This window comes from Trachurus japonicus, chromosome 13 (genome assembly GCF_045865225.1).
Source record: "Trachurus japonicus isolate A0001 chromosome 13, Traja_1.0".
In the NCBI taxonomy this organism is placed as follows: Eukaryota; Metazoa; Chordata; class Actinopteri; order Carangiformes; family Carangidae; genus Trachurus; species Trachurus japonicus.
This window is the reverse complement of record NC_140919.1, coordinates 11,207,167-11,228,952: the sequence shown is the minus strand read 5'-3', so window position 1 is coordinate 11,228,952 and position 21,786 is coordinate 11,207,167. Positions and strand designations below refer to the sequence as shown.

The 21,786-nt window shown below is 40.1% G+C and overlaps 1 protein-coding gene across 1 annotated transcript; it reads left to right on the top strand.

Moving 5' to 3' along the window:
* The first annotated feature begins 1,301 nt into the window (after positions 1-1,301).
* cuedc1b (CUE domain containing 1b) lies at positions 1,302-21,568 on the top strand. The gene is made up of 11 exons (XM_085794849.1): positions 1,302-1,463; positions 8,560-9,053; positions 9,099-9,364; positions 10,854-10,981; positions 12,233-12,359; positions 14,888-15,146; positions 17,569-17,634; positions 17,950-18,024; positions 20,216-20,309; positions 20,406-20,467; positions 21,495-21,568. The coding sequence occupies exons 2-11, from the start codon at positions 8,963-8,965 to the stop codon at positions 21,566-21,568; spliced, it is 1,242 nt and encodes a 413-aa protein (XP_085650975.1). The 5' UTR covers positions 1,302-1,463; positions 8,560-8,962.
* Positions 21,569-21,786: the final 218 nt, after the last annotated feature.

Sequence of the window (21,786 nt, the reverse complement as noted above, 5' to 3'; positions counted from 1 at the left end):
TAAAAAAAATACAAAAATCTGTGAGTATTTTTTAAAACTACATTTGCATTACGATGTTGGAGGTAGATCATATCCTTATCAGCAACTTAACAGGTAAAAATTATCCATAATCATCAACGTTTGCAATTTTTTATTATTAAAAATTAAAATTTACAAATATTTTTATGGCTAGATCTTTCTGCTTGTTAATGATAATGTTACCCATTAAGCTGAAATAAACATTTGTTTTACTTCTCATGAAATTATTGTGACAATGTGATTTATTCTTGATATATCTTCTCAAAACTTTATTGATCAATCTCTTCCAAACAAAGCACTGCGAAAATTAAACCACAATTAACCTTTATTATTCATTACTTGCACATACTGTATCATATCCATATATTTTTTTTTATATTTCTTTGATTTAAAAAAAAAATGTCATTGTCAAAACGTTTTATTTTGACATGCATAGGCCAACTCCTTTCCATTGTATATTTTATCCGACAACAACCTAGCAATAAACCTGATTCAATTCTATGGTATTCATTTCTAATGATGATAAATATACATAGTTTCCCATAAAGTTGGAATAATTCTTTTCAACCCCCTTCTCATGAAATAATTGTGACTGTGATTTATTCTTGATAGATTAAGTGCATATCTTCTCAACAAAATAATTTCAATTTCATGGGCAATAGTATACTATTAGGAGTATTACTATTTGCTATTACTTTACATGGTATTGTATTACTGTATGGGTTGCTGTATCATATCCATATTAACTTATTTAGTAGTGTTTTGTATATATATTTATTCTATATGTAGGCCTATATATCTTTTTTATATAGTATATGTGTATTTATATGCATATTGTATATAGTAGCCTACGTATCTTTTGCACCAGAATATTTAAATTCATTCTATTTTATTTAATTTTATTTAAATTCTTAATTCTCTAAATTCTTATTCTATTCTATTTTTGGTACTTTTATGTTTGCACCTGACACCGCAAGACAAGTTCATCATGCTGTAAACTGACCTTTACTGCTCTTGACAATAAAACAGTTCTGATTCTGATTTTTATATTTATTTATTTGTAATATTTAATTGTTAAAATGCTTTGTTTTGCCATATGCCTATCTCTTTTTTTTATTATATATTTTTCTTTATATCACTGTCTATTATCCATTTATTTTATGCCACATATCAAAAGCTACCCGGTAATAAACCTGACTCTATTTTATGATATTTATTCCTGGGGATTTATTTTGAAGTTTCTCCCTGTGTAGTGGTTAACCGGGCACATCCGGCCTGTGTCTGATTTTAATGGCATCCCCACTGCTGGAGGGAGGGACACGATCCTTCTGGTTCCCGTTACAATGCTAAAACCCACCGTCCTGCTGCTGCTCAGCTGTGCTTCCTGTCGACACTTCACCAAGCTGGGGATCATAATATCTGCTCGGCTGAACCCGCTGTCAATAGTGAGTAACACCGACGTTTATCATGTTTTACAGAAAACCCAGAAAGTCGTTGTTTGTTTTTTCTGTTTTTTTTTAGGACGATACTCTGCTTTTACGGTTCTTTTTTTTTTAAATAGCCTAGTTTACAGCTTCACTTTGTAAACACAAACACGGCGAAAGGTTGGAAAAGTGTTGTTGTTTTTTTGCTACTGATCTGTTTTTATCTCCTCCTGAACTGAAAATACCTACAGTTTAGTGACACATTTATACACGGAATGAGCGAGTGTGAATGTGGGTTGACTCGGTGACCGACCGAGGCCTCCTTGTACACGATTCCCCCCGTCTGGACTACATCTCTCTGTGCCTGGTTGTGATTTGTTAACGGTAGCCCCGGCGGCCGGGGGGAACTGCCGCTGCTAACCCATAACCATCGCGGCTAAACCCAGTTAGTTTCCCCCTTCACACACACAGAGAAAAAGGCCGATGCTAACGTTAGCTTCCATTCGCGTTAAGTTAAACCGTCGAACGTTGTGACGGTTAAAATGACGCGTCGTGTTGTATTCTATATATATTTTTAAATGTGACAGTTGGGTCAGTTGAGAGTTGGTTGGGAAGCTAAAGGCAGCAGCAGCGGAGCAGCAGGGAGAACCGTTAGCCTGTTAGCATCGATGTGTTCCCGGGGAGAGCAGCAGAGCACATGCACGGAGATGTGGGGGCGCTCGGTGAGCAGGACCAGGAGTCCGTTTGACACACTTTTAAACATGATAACAATAACGCTAAGTTATCTCAGTGTGGCCCAGTTTTGTGGTTAAAATAACAGTTACAGACAGACGGTAGTCAGGGCTCCGGACTGCTCCTAAATGGAAGCATTTTGCCCCTAAAAATTGAGACGGTGCAAGTAAAATGTTCATCTCCTTGCACATGTGCAACCACTAAATGTGCTGTTTTTTTGTCAACACACAGAGAATCTACTAATACTAAAACAAGCTAAAGTAACAAGTTAATACAACATACTAAATGTAACAGCTAATGTTAATTCAACAAGGTAACTTTCTGACAAGATAATGCATCAAGTCCTAATAACAAGCTTACCGTATGCAACAAGCTAATCTGACAATTTTGTATATTTAAAGCTAAACTGTACATGATACTTCGATAAAAGATAGCACAACAAGCTAAGCTAGATAATATCAGAGCTATCAAAGATACTCTACTACTCTCAAGATGGCCCATAACAAACCAAACCAGTGCCAATGATATGAAATGGTACACTTCCTTCCTAAATGGGCATGGTCACCTGTTCCCCCCCAAGGCTCCAGACTGCCCCTAAATGGAGGCATTTAAAAGCCAGTAAAGCCACTAAAATCTGAGACAGTGCAGTCAATTTTTCATCTACTTGTGCATGTGCAACCAGTAAATTTGCCTCTGAAGCATGGAAGGGGCAACTCAAATTATCTGGAATTTGTCATTACAGATGACAAGAATATTTGCTTTGCAAGTCAATTTACAGTGTGTGCCCATTTGTGCTCCTAGTAAAAAAATGTAGTACTCCGGACACAAACTAAAAGGTTAAGAGTCATGAAGCTTGTATTATTTTCACAGCTGTTTCTCTCATAACACTGCCCCTTAAAATAAACCCTGTTGGCCAGTGAAATACAGATCTCTTTTTTTCCTCTTTAATCTAAGAGCTACTAGCCTATAACAAAATAAGGGGCTGAAAACCTCCTTACTGTATGTCTCATGTTGCTGGTTATGTTCATTAAAAACACTAAATCTGATCTGCAAAATCAGATCAGATGAATAAGATCATGAAATATCCAGAAACCATAACCAGAAACATCTGAAACAGAAAAAAGAGCTGTGACTCAGACAGACCCAAATGCACTCAACGTCTTCAAATCTGAAATTTAAAAAAAGACAGTCGTTACAATACACTTTATCCCTCAAAATGTAAACAAACTATCGATAGCCAGGTTAACTGAGTGCAGTTTGCACTCAAGGTTTTTACAAGGGCTGCACAATTTATTGCATTTCAGTCACAGTTTGGCCAAATGCAACACGCAAATTGCAATAGCTGCATTTTTATTTTAGGTATCAAAACATCATTGTGCATTGTTAGCACCATACAAGATAAACCATTGGGGACCCAGTCAACCTTTTCTGACATCTTTTAACTTGTGTTGCTAATAACAGGCATCAAAGTACGGTGGGTGACTATGATCCAAAACTAAAAATAGTTTAAATAAAGCTAAAACAAGGTCTAACAAATCTGTGCTGAACACGAAATTATCATCATAAACAGAAGTGAAAGATTGAAGTGACAGATTGTGAGCCGTATGTTTCCTATTAAAACTTGATGAGATATTCGATCTTGTTCTTAAATACAGGGAAATCATAATGACTTCATTAAAAAAAAAGCATGATATTGATGCCTAAAAACTGATAAAACAGCCCACAACTCCACTTCAATGTGGTCAAAACCAGCTGCACATGTTCTTAAATCCCATTATAGGAGAAAAACAAAAGCTTATTTTGAAATATCATCTGCTAACAGAAATAAATAAAAACCATTAACCGCTCCCAGAGGCCTTTACAGCCGTCAGCTGGGATTGTCATTGGCCGGACGGATATATCACTTACATAAAAACACGGTCAGACAGGCCTCGGGCCAATCGTCAACAGGCAGCCATGTGCATTTGGCAAGAATGTGGACCATTCAGATCTGAAGACGTACGTGCCTGGTTCATGGAAAGCAGTAGTGACACAGTTGCACAGGCTCACGTTGGCATTCGCTTCACTGCCTGGGCTGCCACAAAAGGCCGTGCAGTGTGAGAGAGAGGCCTCTTCTGCACTGGCTTCACTCCCTAATATAAACTGCTCTGTTGTTTTTTGGGTTATAAGGTTAGTGGCAGCAACCACTGGGAAAATGTTGATTTAAAACCTGCACGAGTTGTTATTTATCTCCATTTAAAGGCAAAAGAAACAAGCTGCAAAAAGAACGTTGACACCTGGAGTAACTTGTGTCTCTTCTTACCCGTTAATGAATCTAAAGTCGAGCTCTCACCGTCTTTCAGCTCTGCTTTTGGTTGCTACAAACGCCTTAGGAGAATATCTGGCTCATTAGCTTTTAAATGCTCCTCTGTGTTCTCCAGTAAAACTCCAAATGTGGAGCTGTTTCATGATGAAGCCAAAAACACACTCTTCTGGGAATAATGAGAGTGAAGCAAGGAAATAAAGGTTGCAGGTTGGACAAACTGACACTAAATGAGATGTTGCACTGAAGTGAAGCAGTAGCGTTCAATTAAAGAAGAATACACTATCAAAATGTAACAAGAATTAGCCGATATACGTGTATAATTATGCTTACTTCACTATTAAAAATTAAAAGTGAGATTTCATCAACCTGAGAGGAAACTCAGGGGAGTGAGTCGCCCTGATTCGAGCCCCTCAGGCAGCGCTTCCTCTCAGCAGATTTGTCTTAAACACAATCATTTGATTGGTGAAGCCACACAAGCCTGAGAGGAAGTGGAGCTCAGGGGACTGGGGGAAAAAAAGACCTGTAACCAAGGAATTTTTTTTATAATTCACTAGTCCACCATGTCTGAAGAAGATTTCCCCTCACGTGCATGAACCGACCCAGTGAGACTTTATTTTAGGAGATGTGCAGCTTCTTCTTTTGAGAATGAACTGAAATGAAACTTGCTCTATAATCACGTTTTTTTTTTCCCTGTTTGATGCTGAGCGAAGCACAATCACGTTCAGTTTTCTGATCAAACTTCTGCTTCCCCAACACGTCCATGTGTCCTCTTCAGCTGCTGTTAACACCCTGACTGACTGACTGACTGACTGACTGACTGACTGACTGACTGACTGACTGACTGACTGTGTGATCTGGTTTAGTGTCGTCTTGGCATCGGATCAGTCGTCACCTGCTGTGCCACCGCTCAGTCGAGGTGTGATGTTTTACTGCTGCAGGTGGATCATCAACAAGGTGCAAATTATCCTGCTGCTGCTGCTGCTGGGAGTCAAATAGTTTGGTGGCCGTAATCGCTTGTTTATGATGAATTAAACTACACAAACATAGGGTAACATCGTATATGATAAATTGCGTTATCCACCGCAAAAAACTAAATGCACATGGAGGAGAGGAGGGTTAGCAACACAGAGGAGAAGAGACCGGACTTGGAGAGTTCCCCTTTAAACCAACACATTTTCCACACACCAGTATTAGTCTGGTGACGTACGTGAGTCCAGACAACTGTTGCATGATTTAGACATTCGCCATCTTGGCCTGAATATAAGGTTATAATTATAAAACTGTATGTTTTTCATTTAAGCATTACATAAATAGAACCGTGGCTCCTTTCTGTCTGCAGTTTGTGACAAAATAAAGAGTCGGTGCAAAGAGATGCTGAAATTTCGAAATTATTTTGAGACTAGAAGTGTACGGGGAAGGTTTCCTACCAAAAGAACACGCTAATGTCGGATAGATGCATTTGAACCAATCGCTGTTGAGTAAAGTGAAATGACAGGATGTAGGCGAAGGTGTCCTACATGCATACTGAAATATTTGCACCATGAAACCAAACAAACCTGATCAAATTCACAAAACCTTGCTCTGGTTTTTCCGGTGTGAAAGCACCATTAAATGTTGTTGTTGTCGTTGTTGCTTCACATGTCAAGCTTTCTAAAAATAATCCTGCATTTGAATTCACACTAGAAACACAGAGATGTGTCAGTTTGAGCAGCTGTTTATTTTTACCGACTAACTAAACTGACAGATGGCAGATTTATTATCAGCCTGAGCCAAACCACTAAAATACTACAGGGTCGACTCGACTGTGAACTTTCCTACAGGAAAAATGAATGCAGATAATGCAGAGTGGAAATATTTAACATTAGATTTAGTTAAGATTTATAGTTTCTTTTTTCAACAATGTGTTTCATTTGAATATAAGGTGGAGTCCTTGATGAGTTCGGTAAAAGTCAGCGTTTGATTCATTCCTGCAGCTTGTGAACAACTGTCTTTAAAATAAATAAATGCATAAATAAATCAGTGACCTTTCAGACCGGAGAGTTCGACTCCTCCTCCGGCTGCTGGACACTGGACATCTCCGTACATGGCTGCTGAGTTATATTTGGACAATCGCTGTTTATGGGAGGGGTTAAGCCACCGGTCAGTTGAGCCAAAATATAAAAGATGTGAAACAAAAATATAATCATATTAATTTTAATTTGACCATAATATTGATTTATTAGGTGGTTAATTAAACGTCTGAACTGTCGCTGAAGCTGCAGAGTGTTTCAGCCAATAAGCAGCCAGGTGTCGTCGACCAGGTGAATGAAACGAGTAAAGCTGTGAGTCAGTGGCATCGCCGCCGCCGCCGCTATCATGAGATTAACAGAATCACAGATTAGCATGTACATCGGTCAACAGGTGAGGTCAGATTAAACATCCAGAGTGACTTATCGCTCACGCAGGCAACCAACAAACGAGAGCGTACCAACACCGTGCCAACGTGAAAATCAACCTAACGATGTAGAATATAAAGAGGTCACAGGTCCAGTGAGGGCGAGTATCTGCCATCTGCTGTTCACTGGTACCAGTCGGCGGTCAAAGGGAAGACCACTGTGGTTTTTAAAGGCGAGCAGTAAGCAACTACCATCACACACACACTCTCGGAGGACTGAGAGGCCTGGATTGTCAGCTAAATATAGCCCCGTTCTTAGGTGCAGATTAATATGATGATGGTTGGAAGGTATCTTTGTGTGTGTGTGTGTGAGGTCAAGGCCTGGTAGGACATACTGTACTACACGCTAAAGCTCACACACTCATTCACTTCATTCATTCAGGCTAAAAACCCCTGACAGGACTGTGCGTCATCGTAATACTGATAGTTATTTGTGTATGTATGGTCTTTTTAATCCGGCCCGTCAAATTAGATTAGATTTATTTTTAAAAAATGGGAACAGTACCTTGTATTAATGAACATTGACATGTAAATATGTGGGATTGTAGCCAAACGGCTAATTTCCATCCCCCAGTCCCATTGGCAGGTTGATGTTAGACATAAAAGCAATGACGATAAAAAGTACAAGAGGCAGGACTAAGATATTTAACAATGAATGCACCAATGATACAATGATACACTTGACAACATACATGAAACATAACATAAACAACATAGACCAACAGTTAACTGGCCAAAAAAAAGTAAGGGGACCAAAAGATTACAGAACAGTTATCAAGTGCTAGAGTGCTGATTAAAGTGCTGTTATATATTGGTATGATACCAGATTTCCAGAACCCATGTACTTCTAAATTCTCTACTTTTATAAAAAAAAAAAAAACAGTTTCACACGACTTCGAAGCATTTAGGCTCCACTTTGCTTCAACAACTTCACAGAATTTAAAGTGAGCTCAAACTTGTGGCATAGCCTTCACCGGACAGTTTGAGCATATCAAGGTCCGGCCACCTTCACAAAACAAACAGACAACCCTATATTGGTACAAAATTATTTGAATTAAAAGACTGCAACACTACTACCATCTGTATGATACTGGCTGTTACATTTTAAAGAACTCACTGTAATATAGTGGTCAGTGAATGCATCTTACTAGTCAGGTGGGTGTGTTTGTGTTTAAGGCACCAACTGTAGGAGCGTCTCCATTAACCTGCTCAACTGCAAACTTCAAAAAATAGGTCTGCATGAAAGAATGAAAACAATGTAATCTTTTGCGAAATTGATATTATTGTTGTAAGATTACTCACTCACTGCCACTATTGCTTTTCTTTGAATTGATGACAAGTTTCTTTGCATCTAGATTCAAACCCTGTCTTGGTGACATTTCTGTTGTATTTCTGCTTCTGGTTTCTGAAACATTTAGACTGAATTGACTGAATATTGGTTTTGCAGAGATCCTCTTGTCTCTCTTCTTGTTGATGCTTTTGGTTTTAGTGTTTGTGTTCCTGCAGCTCAAGTCCCTGCACATTGATCGAGTTAGAAAATCATTAGAGCTCTGTGTCCCAGTTGAGAATCAGCTGATGGGCTTTAATTGAGGAAGGGTTTGCCGCTAACTGTCACTAACGCTCTGCCTCCTCCTCTGTCTCCGTAGGTGATGAGTGAGATGCAGCGATGTGCGTTCCCCGGAGGGTTTTGACTCCGATCTCCACCTGGTGACAGAAAACTCAGACGTTTTTAATTTCTGTCACCTCCCGACTGTCACGCACCCGCACAGCTTTGTCCTGCAGCCAGCCAGTCATGCCGGATGCTGCTGAATAACAAATTTGAGGGGGGAAAAACTCAAACGGTTTTTCTGAACTCCCGATCCGAAGACGGCCATGTTTGTGTAAGAATGAGAAACTGAGTGGGGGGAAGAAAAAAAAGAAGGGGGGAAACAGTGGAAAGCAAAGTGAGACTGAAGGGGCTCGAAAGCGCTCGAGGCGGTGACGGAAAAGCAGGCAGAGCCATCCTGTCGGTAGGTTGGCGGCACCTTGAGGCAGCCAGGCCTTTTGAGGATGACTAGCCTGTTCAAACGCAGCAGCAGCAATGGAGGCTCCAGAAGCAGTGGAAGCGGCGGCGGTGGCGGCGGAAGCGGAGGCGGTGGTGGTGGCGGCGGCGGCAGCGGGGGCAGCAGCAGCAGCAGCGGAGGAGGAGGAGGAGGAGGAGGAGGAGGAGGAGGAGGACAGGGGCAGCTCAACAACAGCAGGCCCAACCGGCAGGTCCGACGGCTGGAGTTCAACCAGGCCATGGAGGACTTCAAGACCATGTTCCCCTCCATGGACTACGAGGTGATCGAGTGCGTGCTGCGCTCCAACAACGGAGCCGTGGACGCCACCATCGACCAGCTGCTCCAGATGAGCATCGACGGACAGGGCTCGGATGACAGCTCGGACTCAGATGACAGCATCCCGGCAGAGGTCAGTGGTCGGGATCCAAGGGCGCCGGGTTTAATACCGGTGTCGGTATTGACATCAGATACTAAAGCCTCCAGATTTACTCCATTGATCATCAGTCGAGTCAGTGGCAGGAGATTTAAAATACCTGTGATCATTTCAGTGTTCCTCCAGTTAGTGAAAAACTTGAGGTGAAAATTAAGCTTTATAGATACTTGGAAGCATTGTTTGCAAATGAACAATCGATAATTGTGATGTACTGATTTCGACTAATCGAATTCTTTGAATTACCCGAGTAATCGCTTCAGCCCTAGTGACATCACAGATAGCTAATGCGATCACAGAGATCTTCATGCACCAGCACAACATTGTTGTTGTTGTTTGTATTGAAAGCCAAAGTCTCTCAATATTTGATATTAACAAGGAAAATCAAAACCATTAAAACCGCAATGTTCACTATTATTGAATATCAGCTCAAATCTACCATCAATAATGCAATCAACACAACACCATAGAAACAGAAAACAGGTCTAGAGAGCAAGAAAAAAGGCAGCCCCTACAATGTGCTGTATTTGCAATATTGATTTCATTTTTTATCTGCTCTTTTATGTGTGGCACTAATCAAAATTACAAATGAGTCAATGTGGACAAATGGTTCATCATCAAAAGGTCTTTTATACCAAATATTGATGGGTCAGTGATCACGTACAATGATCTTCTCAGCTATACAACAAATGCATAATTTTTTCCCCCTGTTTTTCAGAGTAATTTATTTTCCTGTTTTTCTGAGTAATAGAAGTGCTCCACTTCAAAAAATACAGTTGAGTTATCCTAGGGATTGTTTTGTGCTACACATACTACAGTAAGAGTGTCTAAGGACTGATTTCAAAATAAAGGGGACCTCCTAAAGATTCATTTGCATAGTTTGCAACAATTTTTTCTTATTTTCACTGTGTTTCCTGTAAATTCAGGTTGATAGTGCAAGGAGACGATGTGTTATTATAGAATAAGAGGTCAGGAATATCAGGGAGTGTCATTACTCCAAAAAACAGAGCTTTTTTTTTTTTTAGTGAATGCAATATCATGTCCTTTTAATATAGCAATTTAATAAGGCAAAACACTGTATTCGATTACCAAATTAATCGATGGCTGCAGCCCTAAATGTCACCATGATGACGTATCCATGGATAAGATGGAGCAACTCTCTGGAGATAATGTTTTGGATTGTACGTCAGCTTGACAAGGATAAATAAACAGCATGTTAATGACCCCACTCGGCCGCAGGACATCGACCTCGTGCTGCTGAGCCAAGCGCTGGTTGATCGATTGTTTTTGAATGAAAAGGAGTGAATATGATCCTAAACTGTAGTGTTTCCTTCTGTCTGTTCACAACACTCATCATCATGTCAGTGGAAAGCCACTCATTTATAAACTGTGGAGGGAAACACGGTGTCAGTTTTCATTTTCCAGAAACAAACCACAACAGCTCCTCTCTCCTCTGTTGTCCTTCCAGATTCTGGAGCGAACTCTGGAGCCGGACAGTTCAGACGAGGAGCCGCCTCCCGTCTATTCTCCACCAACATATGATATGCACATTTACGACAGGAAATACCCGGAAACCCCACCAACACCCCCGCCCCGGTAAGGAAGAGTGACCGGACGCCTCGGTAGAAAAAAAACTGTGTTTTTATCAAACTTAAGAGCTGATGTTTGATTGTGAATCTGCACGACTCTGATTTAATTAACTGGATGAAGACAGTTTGACCTTTTGACCTGATGGTGGCGCTAATGGAAAGTCTGGTGGGGGGGTCAGTTCAGTGTTATATTTGATGGAAACTAACTATACTGAGTAAAAAAGGGATAGTTTTTTTTACGATATTCATTATTACTTACGGCAATTATTTTTTGTATTACAAGTTTTGTTAAATTTTATGTTTGAATATGTAAATGAGGCAATACCTAATCAGTGCTCATTTGCATATATTTCTAGAACAGAAATCTAAACATAGGATAAAGCAACTTTCAAAATTCTTGTTTTATTTTGTTGACATATTAGAGTCAGAAGTTTTTACAGAGGGGGTTTTGGACAGATTTTGGCCGACATGTTTGTAAAACTAGCTCTGCAAGACCCAAGTTGATGCACTCGGTGTGTTTACGTGCAGTCAGAAGCTCTCGTTTGTGTCATAAACACAGGAATATCAACTCTTGACTTGCTTGAAATAAATGAACTTCTCGGTGCATGTTTGAGTAGCCACCTGATGCTGTCTGTGGAAAAAAAAATTTGCAGCTTTGAGGGCTGTAAACAGCCTAAACAGCAGAACTTCAATCCACTCCCATTCATTGCTGCCGTGGCGATGAGGGGACAGACACAACTATCGCAAAACAGGAGAAATTAAACTGAAAATCTTCAGATTCATTCTTTTAGACCTAAAATGTTAGGAAAATACAGCCCTGAGTTGAATTTGCCTGGAATTGTCCTTTTAGGAAGCAAAATAGCCCAAAATCTCATAATTGGAAAAAAAACACAGTTGGACATTTGCGTTTTGTATAAATGTCCAATATGAAGATCATCCGCTCAGTAGCTGCTGGGATAGTTGAGTCCAGGTCGGATCTTATCAGAGGATAAACAACACAGTGCATTAAGTTCATGTATAAAACAATATTATCAAAACAGAAGTGGAGCAGTCAGATTATCCTTTCAAGATAATCAATCATCTGACGACGTTCCTGTAAATGTTTCACTCACCTGCACTCAGCAGTCGCTTCCTCTGTCGTTCTGATGTCATTTCATGCGAGCACGGTTTTAAAAGATGTAAATTATTTATATTAGTTTGGAGACGGATGTTTGTTGGCGATGCTCCTAATGCAGCTCCTGATCTCTCGGCTCTGCAGATTTGAAGCCCAGCCTCCTCCAGGTCACCAGCAGGTCAGAAGCTACAGGAACTGGAACCCTCCTCTACTGGGAAACCTGCCCGACGACTTTCTGCGGATTCTGCCGCAGCAGTCAAACAGTACAAAGGTAGGAAAATAAACAAACAAACAATGAAACAATGTTAACACACTGAGGTTAAATGTCTGCACTTGGTTTTATAGTTTCTGTGCTTGTGGTGAGAAGTTTTGGCCTCACAGAGCTTTTACTTTCACTTTAATTTTAAACTGTATGAAACATGTTGGTACATAACTTATGTTTGTCTTACATCGTTTTTATATCTCTATAATTGCATATTCTTCTACTTTTTTACCTTCTGTTTTACAAATGCTACTGTAGCAACCAAGTTTTGCATGTGTGGGATTATTAAACAGTCTTATGTTTTATGTAAGACTTGAGGAAACAAGCTCCACTTGAGTTGCTGGTGATAAGTGAACATCACATCCGAATTGCTATCGATCAGTTTCACATTATTGTAGTGCAGCTTAAGTGCAGATTGATTGATTAATTGAAGAGCTCTGGAGTGAGTTACCTGAACCGCATTAAAACAATAACGTTACAAAACTGCTGTGAGGGTCACTGAAGAGTTTCCTACCTACGGAGACGAACTAGATATAGATAGATAGATAGATAGATAGATAGATAGATAGATAGATAGATAGATAGATAGATAGATAGATAGATAGATAGATAGATAGATACTTTATTAATCCTGAAGGAAGTTCCTGTCAGCTGAAATACTAAAAAGAAGACGGAAAAAACACAAGTAAAAGAAGAATGCAAGATAAATATATAGCAGCAATACAAAAATACTTGAAATATAAAAGATAGACATCAGATGATTTAACCTGCAGCGTCGGTCGCCACCGTCACGTGATACTGTCGACAGAGCAGCGTGTAGTGAGAACGTCAGCGCTGAAGAGAGGAGATTATAAACAGAAACGGACATGTGGTGTTAAAATTATCAGGCTTTAATAACCTCATTGATGTTGTTTATTGATAAACCGAGCTCCGTCCAGATCTGGACACTTGAGGAAGTTTACAAAGAGATGGTAACCGGACCCGATTATACTACTACTTACTAGTCTAATATACATTCACTGAGCTCTTTATTAGGAACAGTACAAGGTGGGAATAGGAATCAGAAACCTTATTGATTGGGGAAATTACAGATGAAGTAGAATATTAAGACCAACAAAAATATATCCATAAAGTGTTAAAATGTCTTTATACATAGTAAATATATGAAGAGAGATAGAATATGTAAAGAATCAGTTTGAAGAGTGCACTGTCTGGTGAGGAGGAGCTGGTCCAGGATATTGTGTAGACCAGAGTCCAGCTCCGTCAGAGTCCAGACCTCCTGGATCAGTTTCCGTTGGCGTCTCTGTTTGGCTCGGGGCAGGAACTGACCCCACGGGGCTTTTCTTCTCGAATGGTTTGTTGAATGAGACCAAATATAATCCAGGCGGCTGCTGATTGGTCCACACAGTCTGGGCACCAGGGCAGGTTAAAACGTCATGGAAGTGTGTTTTTGGATGGTGCTGTGGTGGGATTTCTCCCGTTGGTCTCGGACGACGGTCCAACTGTAACAGATGGATCTGTTGTGAGTGGACGAGGAAGGGAGGGGGACAGTGAGAGAGTGGGGTAAGGAGGGGCCAAGAGGATCAATGTGACTGTGCACAGCTCTATAATTTAACCCATTTGAAATGATAAAAAAACAATAGAAGATCAATATGTAGTGGTCGGTGCTGATATTGTAGGAAGTCACAACTAATAAATCGATGGATGTGAAACAGTGTGAAGTTCACTGGACTCACTGAAGAGTCGATTAAACCAGTTTTAGACCTGGAGCATCGTCGCTCTGACAGGAAACCTGTGTTAGTATCACCAGTAGGACTCTGAGGCAGGGTTGTTATAGTTTACTAGTAGTAAAACTAGCTAACTTGTTTTAGAGGTAAATTCATGCAAAACCGCTGATGCGCGTTGCCTTCAGGGACAGTTTTTCATCAAGCAGTCTCTGTATTTCCCTCTAAAACAACTCCGTCTGGTAACGTTGTGTTATTATCTCATAGTGTGGTGAATGTGCAGGTCACAACTTGTCCACCAGAGTGTTGTGGAGTTGTTGGATTGTGTATTTGATGAGTTTGATGAAGGAAACCAAGAAATCCCATGAGCCTCCGCAGCGTAGCTCTTGAGCAGCTCACGCCTCTGCTCCGCCGTTCTAAAAATAGCTTGCACCGACAATGAAAGGTAACGAACCTACTGCTATGACTATAGGGATTATGGCAATGGGCCAATTTGCCAAAATGTTGAACTATCCCTTTAGTACAATGTAAAGCCCAACTTTGATTCAGAGAGAAAAGTCAATTAATTAACTTATTTGGACAGTTTTTTTTTTCCTTTCAAGTTATGAACCAACTTTTTAAAACTGTTTCTTGGCTCTTTTCATTTCTCTGGGCTTCACCAATTATGACCGATTAGATTTTTTCTGTATGTTTTGTTAAACTGAGAATCACTGAGATAATTAAAGTAGAAGTAGCGGTGGTGAGTAGATTTACAGGCAGCTCTGTTGTTGTTGTTGATGTTTTAACCTCTGCCCTCTGTGGTCTTTCCTCCAGCAGAGCTCTCAGAGCAGCCTCTCCCAGCCTTCGTCCTCCTCCTCCTCCTCGGTCTCCTCCATAAGCCAGTGGACGGCGGCGACCCCGTCCGGCGCCGCGGGCACCGCCGGAGGCTCCGGTCTGACGCCGGGCGGCTCGGAGCAGGACAAGAAGCTGAAGCAGTATCTGGAGGACGAGCGCATCGCCCTGTTCCTGCAGAACGAGGAGTTCATGAGGGAGCTGCAGCGCAACCGCGAGTTCCTCATCGCCTTGGAGAGAGGTAGGGCGGCTCAGAGGAACGCTCCACGTGATGTTGGTGTCGGGTGTTTTTACAGTCGAGGCTGTGAGATGAAATAAAATTATGATGAAGACGAGTGACGTTAAAGGGAGAGTTCAACATTTTGGTAAATTCTCCTATCACCATAATCCCTATAGTCATAGCAGTAGGTTCGTCACCTTTAATTATCGGTGCAGGTTGTTTTGAGATCGGCGGGGCAGAGACGTGAGCTGCTCAGATAATGCACTGGAGGTGAATGATGCTTTCGCTTTTCCCTCATCAAATGCACAATCCAACAACTCCAAAACGCTCTGGTGGACAAGTTGTGACCTGCACATTCACCACGCTATGAGATAATCACATAACATTACGAGACAAGAGTTTTAGAGGTAAATGCAGCTGGAACTACTTTCCAGACACGGCTGCTGGGCGGAGGGATTTAAAAAGCACAAATAGTTCAGAGTATTTGCTTCATGTGTCGTAACGTTACATAATTATACATGATTATCTCATAGCGTGGTGAATGTGCAGGTCACAACTTGCCCACCAGAGCGTTGTGGAGTTGTTGGATTGTGTATTTGATGAGTTTGATGAGGGACAGGGGACCTGGACCGTTCACCTCCACTGTGTTCACTCGGCAGCTCACGTCTCTGCCCCGCTGATCTCAAAACAACATGCACCGATAACTAAACCTACTGCTATGACTATAGGGGTTATGGTGAGAGGAGAATCTGACTAAAACGTTGAACTATCCCTTCAAACGTCGCCAGAGGTCAGAGGTTCCCTGTGGAGTTTTTCACCTTTAGCATCATGATGGAGTCAGCGTTTTGTTTGCACAAGGACACGAGGGCGTGCACACACACACACACACACACACACACATACGTACACACACCCTGGAGACGTGGTCAGTGATGATGTCACACTCTGACGCTGCAGCTGCTGGTCAGTAAACGAAGCAGCAGCTCAAACGTTTGTCAGAGCTCCAGGATACAAACTCTCAAACTGTGTTTTAGTCTGTTTATATTAAAAAAAAAACAAACAAACAAACCAAAAAAAACTCCACAGGGAACCTTTTGTTTTGTTTTGTTTTGTGCTGTTATCGCCATAATTTGCCCTGACGCTCCCGTCCTGTGCATGTGTCTCTGGAATTACTTTTGTGTGAGTAATGAAACTGAACGGTGTGATCACACGCACACACACCACAGTGACATCAGCAGCCCAGAGCTACGAACACAAGAGGACGTTAAGAAGGAACTATGCTCCATTTTTACTTTACTTAAACAGCTTCAGAGTCCTAGTGCTGGTTAAATCAGTGACTTGTAACCCATAATCTCTTGTTTATGACAGATAAGACTACACAGATATACACATGGTAACATGGTAGATGATAAATAACGTTATCCACCGCGCCATGGATTGATTTCTCACCGGCTTCTTTGGAAACAAACGCACATGGAGGAGAGGAGGGTTAGAGACACAGAGTAATTGTGGCTCGTTCAGATGTGTAAAGAGCTCTGGGTTTCTGATGTTGTTGTTTTTTGTGTGTGTGTGTTTTTTAATTTGTCTTTTTCTTTTCTTTACTTGGACAAAATTAATTCCACATGTCTCCATCTGTCACAGTCTCCCATCCATCAGCTTATGATCAGGGCTCTGGCTTCCATTGTTGTAGATGGAGCAGATACACTGAACTTAAAATTATGATTATTATACAGCTGCGAAAAAAAAATTAAGAGACCACTTCAAAATGATGAATTTCACTGGTTTTACTATTTATAGGCATGTGTTTGAGTAAAATGAACATTTTTGTTTTGTTCTATAAACTACTGACAACATTTCTCCTGAAATTGAAATAAAAATATTCTCATTTAGAGCATTTATAGACAGAAAATTACAAAAGATTTTAAGTCTTTTATTTTATTGTATTCATTCCTAAACAACACTAAACAAGTTTTAACTTTTCCAGCCGTGGCTTTTATAACCTTCCTATAAAACCAGATGTGGTTCAGGTGATCACCTCATCAGTGTCTCATTAAGTAGAATGAGTTGTGTTTGTGTTGGTATCTAGAAAATAAAAACAGTGCAGCCGTACATGTAGAGATGCTTTTTAAGAAACATTTGTGAAAGTGGTCTCTTCATTTTATTTTCCGCGGCTGTAAACGCATTATTTACGTTCTGTTAGAAAAGATTTTCCAGGCAAAAGATGGATGAAATAGTTCTTCACAACATGAATCTGACATTAAAATGAACTGTTTTTTTCTCCTGAAGTTGAGTTTTCTTAAACCAGAATCACTTGAAGTCAAAATGCTGCTGTAAAAAACTGTTGTGGAGGCTTTGAGTTCATCACATCCTGTCCATCAGCTCCTCCTCCTCCTCCTCCTCCTCCTCCACATCAGAGGTCATAACATCTGCTCTCTGTTTTTAGATCGCTTGAAGTATGAATCAAAGAAATCAAAGTCCAGTCATTCATCTAGCATGGAGAGTTCCACAGGTAGATATCACTCATCGAGCTTCTTCTGCCCGAGCTCTCGGCTCATTTCTCTGCAAACTCAGTTCTGCTGAATTCCACTGAATTCTACTGAATACTGGTCTTTGTGTGTCTGAGCTTCACTGTGATCTCTGTTGGTTGTGTCGAGGAAGCGTCACACTGTAAAAAAACAACAATAAAAACACACCGGTGCTGCTGCTGCTGCTGCAGTCGGTGTGTTTGACGCACACACATACTGTGTATATACATGTGGACGTACAGTGTGTTAGTGTTGCTGTGTGTGTTTATGTATGTGTGTGTGTGTGTGTGTGTGTGCAGGAGACTCCGCGGCTTCGATGGAGGCCGTGTCAGACGACGCCCTGTTCAGAGACAAACTGAAGCACATGGGCAAATGTAAGTGTGTGTTCACCAGGTGCTGCATCTGTCACACTCAGTACGTTTACATGACACTTGAGAAAACCGAATTATCACCTTAATCCGACTATAACTGGACAACAAGTAAGTATAAGTTCTCCACCCAGATAATGCGATTGAAATTCGATTTTCTCCATCATTTTTAGGCTGTGATCAGAGTTTAACTAGTTCGCCTGCTCCACAACCACAACCCCCATCCAAGAAAGCCTGTCGCAGAAGCTATTGTTGTAGCGTTATGGCGTTCTTATCTGCCTCTCAAAATCACCATGACCACGAGGGATAGCGTGCACCTTATCTAAACAATAAGTAACGCACACATCATGTACGAGATGAACAAACAAAGCTGTACGATTAACCGTCTCGCTGTTGTTTGAAAACGCCGGTCTGCCGTCTGGCTAATAGGTCAACCAGAGAAGGGACGTATTAACCCACTGAAACGACGCATAATCGCCACCTGGTGTTGAGGAGGAGGACACGTTCCCGTCAATTATTTCTTTCTTTCTGTAAACTGGGACAAGGACAGAAAGTCCGATTAGACGCCAAAATCGAATTTTGAGCATAGCTGGATTAAGCTGTGCATGTAAACGTACTGACTGTGATGGCAGAGGATGCGATAATTAGAGCTCACTAGTCTGTGTGTGTGTGTGATGGTAAATGCTCAGCTGCATCGAACTGAGGACGTCTCGTCTCGGACATCCTGCACCGTCAGTTTGCACCGTTACACTGCGACCTCAGGGTCATCGACTGGTTGATGAGCAAGACAAAATGATTGATATCGCCCATAAATTCAACATGTTAAACAGAATGAAATGAAAGAAGCATAAAATGAAGAAAGCACAAAAACAAAACAGTATAAATCTATGTTTTATAAAACAAATATAATATGATCAACGTGTAGGGTTAAAAAGATCAGATCAAAGTCATGGGGAATAAGGGTGAATTCCAGTTCCTATTTTAACCCTCAGCTCAACCCTTAATCTTAGTCGCCCTCAATGGGACACCCCTTAAATGCAGATACGTCTTCAGACTGTGGGGGGTTTGGCATTAGTTTATTTTATTTTTTTATATTTGCACTGTTAAACCAGTTTAATCATTAGCCACAAATGCAGCTATCATTGATGGGTCCAACAGCAGGGTATCTGCGGGGTCTTGAAAAGTATTAAAAGGTGCTAAATCAATTTTGGGAAAATTAAGACCCTTAAAAAGTATTAAAAAGTCTTTTCACAACTTTATAAAGTCTTAAATTTTGAAGGTATTTTTTTCTGAATTAGCTGTCCAAGAGTTTGAGTCCTAAAAAACATTGTGAAAGTGTGTGAATTTATTCATTTTATCAAAAAACAAAGATGAACCAGTACATAAAAAAGAAAAGAAGATTGTTGTTTCAGTTTTTTGAGAGTGGAGCAATTTTTTAATTTTATTTTTTGATAAACTTTGACTTTGATTTCTTATCCTAACCTATTTTGAATTCTGTTGTATCATAGTTGTCTAAAGTCTTTATCACAAACTAAAACTGTTACGTTAAAAGTGTCACTGTTGTGATGTAAATGGTTACAGCTTGAAGTGGCGGTGAGGGGGTTGGGTGAGGTATTAAAAATATTGAGATGGTATTGAAAAAGTCTTAAAAAGGTATTAGAATTAACTTAAAGATTCCTGTATATACCCTGAACAGGTCCATGTTTTCAGTTATTACTTTGGTTATTCAGGTTTTTTTGTAGCCTATAAATTAGTTGAGTCAGTTATAAGTTGATATTCAAACAAATAATCTGTATAAATACCACAACCACGGACATATTCAGCTGAAAGTCACCGCATACCACAGCTTATTGAAAGGTAAACACCAGCTGTAACTATCATTAGATAACTCTGCGGCTACGGGAGATGACATTAGCCCGTTAATCTTAAAACATTATCGGAGCAAACATTTTACGTAGGCTGTATCTTCATAAAACAACTCAACAACCTTCATCAGACAAAACCTGAAGCTTCTGTCTGATAAGGACCAAAATAAACCCCATGATTGAAAAACCCATGCAAGCTGAACATCTGCTCTTTACATTTGGATGAAAGGTGAAAACACAAGAAGGGAACCAGCTGAATGTGAACATGGCCTAAAACAGACTTCAGCTTCTTTTTATTTGATCTTTTTTCTTCTTTTTGTTTTTACCTTTAGCGACCAGGAAGAAACTGTTTGAAATCGCCAGAACGTTCTCAGAGAAGACGAAGAGGAGAAAGTCAAAGAGGAGGACGCTGCTGAAGCACCACTCGTATCCTTTGGTTTCTCCTATTTTTAACATTGTGAAATTTAATTTAAAGGATAAAGGATTCGTCTCCATCGTCACATCTCCTTAACTCCGCCTCAGACTGGGAACGGCCAACTCCACAGCGAACCTGCTGGACGACGTGGAGGGAGGAAACCGCAGCGGTGAGAGGAGCTACACACACACACACACACACACACACACATCTGTCTGTTTAACATCTGTCCAGTCTAATAAAGTCCTTAAGCGTCTGTGTGTGTGTCAGGGTCAGGGTGAGGGTGAGGAGAGATCTGGGTCGATGGTTCTCACTGACAAAGATTGAAGTGTTGTTTTTGTTGTTAAAATGAGACACAACAACACAGATATGAAAAAGAAAAATGAAATGAAATAATAAAAATCTGACGGTTTATGGAGCAGTGATGTCACAGGAAAATAAATAATAATGAATATGGAAGAAACATTTACTTAATTTGATGTTGTAATACAGGTTTCAAGTGGGTCCCCAACTTTTTCTTTAAATTTGACATAATTTTTCTAAAAAAAAAAAAATTGGGGGAGAAATCTTACTACTTTTTTTTTCTAGGATTTAAAAAAAAGAAAAGAAATTTTACCGCTTTTTTCTAGAAACATTTTTACTTTTTTTTTTTAGAAATTTTAAAAGGTTGTAGGAGAAATTGTATTTCCAAAAATTCACGCCATTGGCCCTAATTTGAACGTACATTGACTAAAAAAGTTATGTTCTTTAGTCACAGAACAAATATTTGTGTATTTATGGTGTTAACAAATTGTTGTCCAGTGGGGGTCTGTGGTCTAATTTGTGTGAATTTGGGGATCTTTGATGTAAAAAGGTTTGAGAACCACTGTTGTAATAAACAGTAAAATTTATTAAATTATTATTTATTTATTCATGAATCAAATACTATATTTATAAAATCTTGAGTATTTATTAATGGATTAATACTGAATTTATATGAATCTTTTCACAATCTCTGTTATTAATTCTTATTAAAATGTAATCAGATGTCTCTGCTCCTCCAGTCTGATTTTATTACAGCACAGATCTCTGTTCACCTCCACCTCTTTGTTATTGTTCATATGTTATTAATGAGGTTCTCAGGCTGCTGCAGTAAAATATCTAAGTAAACAATATCTAAATAAATAATATTTCTGTCCTTGTGTGTTTGTGTCCAGAGGAGGACGGTCAGCCTCGGAGGACAAACACTCAGGAAGAGAACGAACAACGCAACGAGCCAATATCATGGTAAGTAATATTATTTATAAGATTGTAACTCCTTATTTAATAAAGAACTAGTAAATAACAGGTCGTCTTCTCTCTGACGGTTCAGAAGAAGCTCTGGAGGAAGCTGATTTCACCTCCTGGCGTTTTCTCATCACGTCTTCACTCAGTCGTTCATGTAACTGGGTCAGAAAAGTCTCAGGAGAGCGAAGGTTGATTTGATGTTTGATAAAGTCTGAGCTGGTT

Excerpts from the sequence above, each read along its gene's own strand:
- cuedc1b (XM_085794849.1), top strand. The coding sequence starts at position 8,963 with ATGACTAGCCTGTTCAAACGCAGCAGCAGCAATGGAGGCTCCAGAAGC. Across the intron at positions 10,982-12,232 it reads CCACCAACACCCCCGCCCCG|ATTTGAAGCCCAGCCTCCTC; the intron begins GTAAGGAAGAGT and ends TCGGCTCTGCAG. Across the intron at positions 12,360-14,887 it reads AGCAGTCAAACAGTACAAAG|CAGAGCTCTCAGAGCAGCCT; the intron begins GTAGGAAAATAA and ends TCTTTCCTCCAG.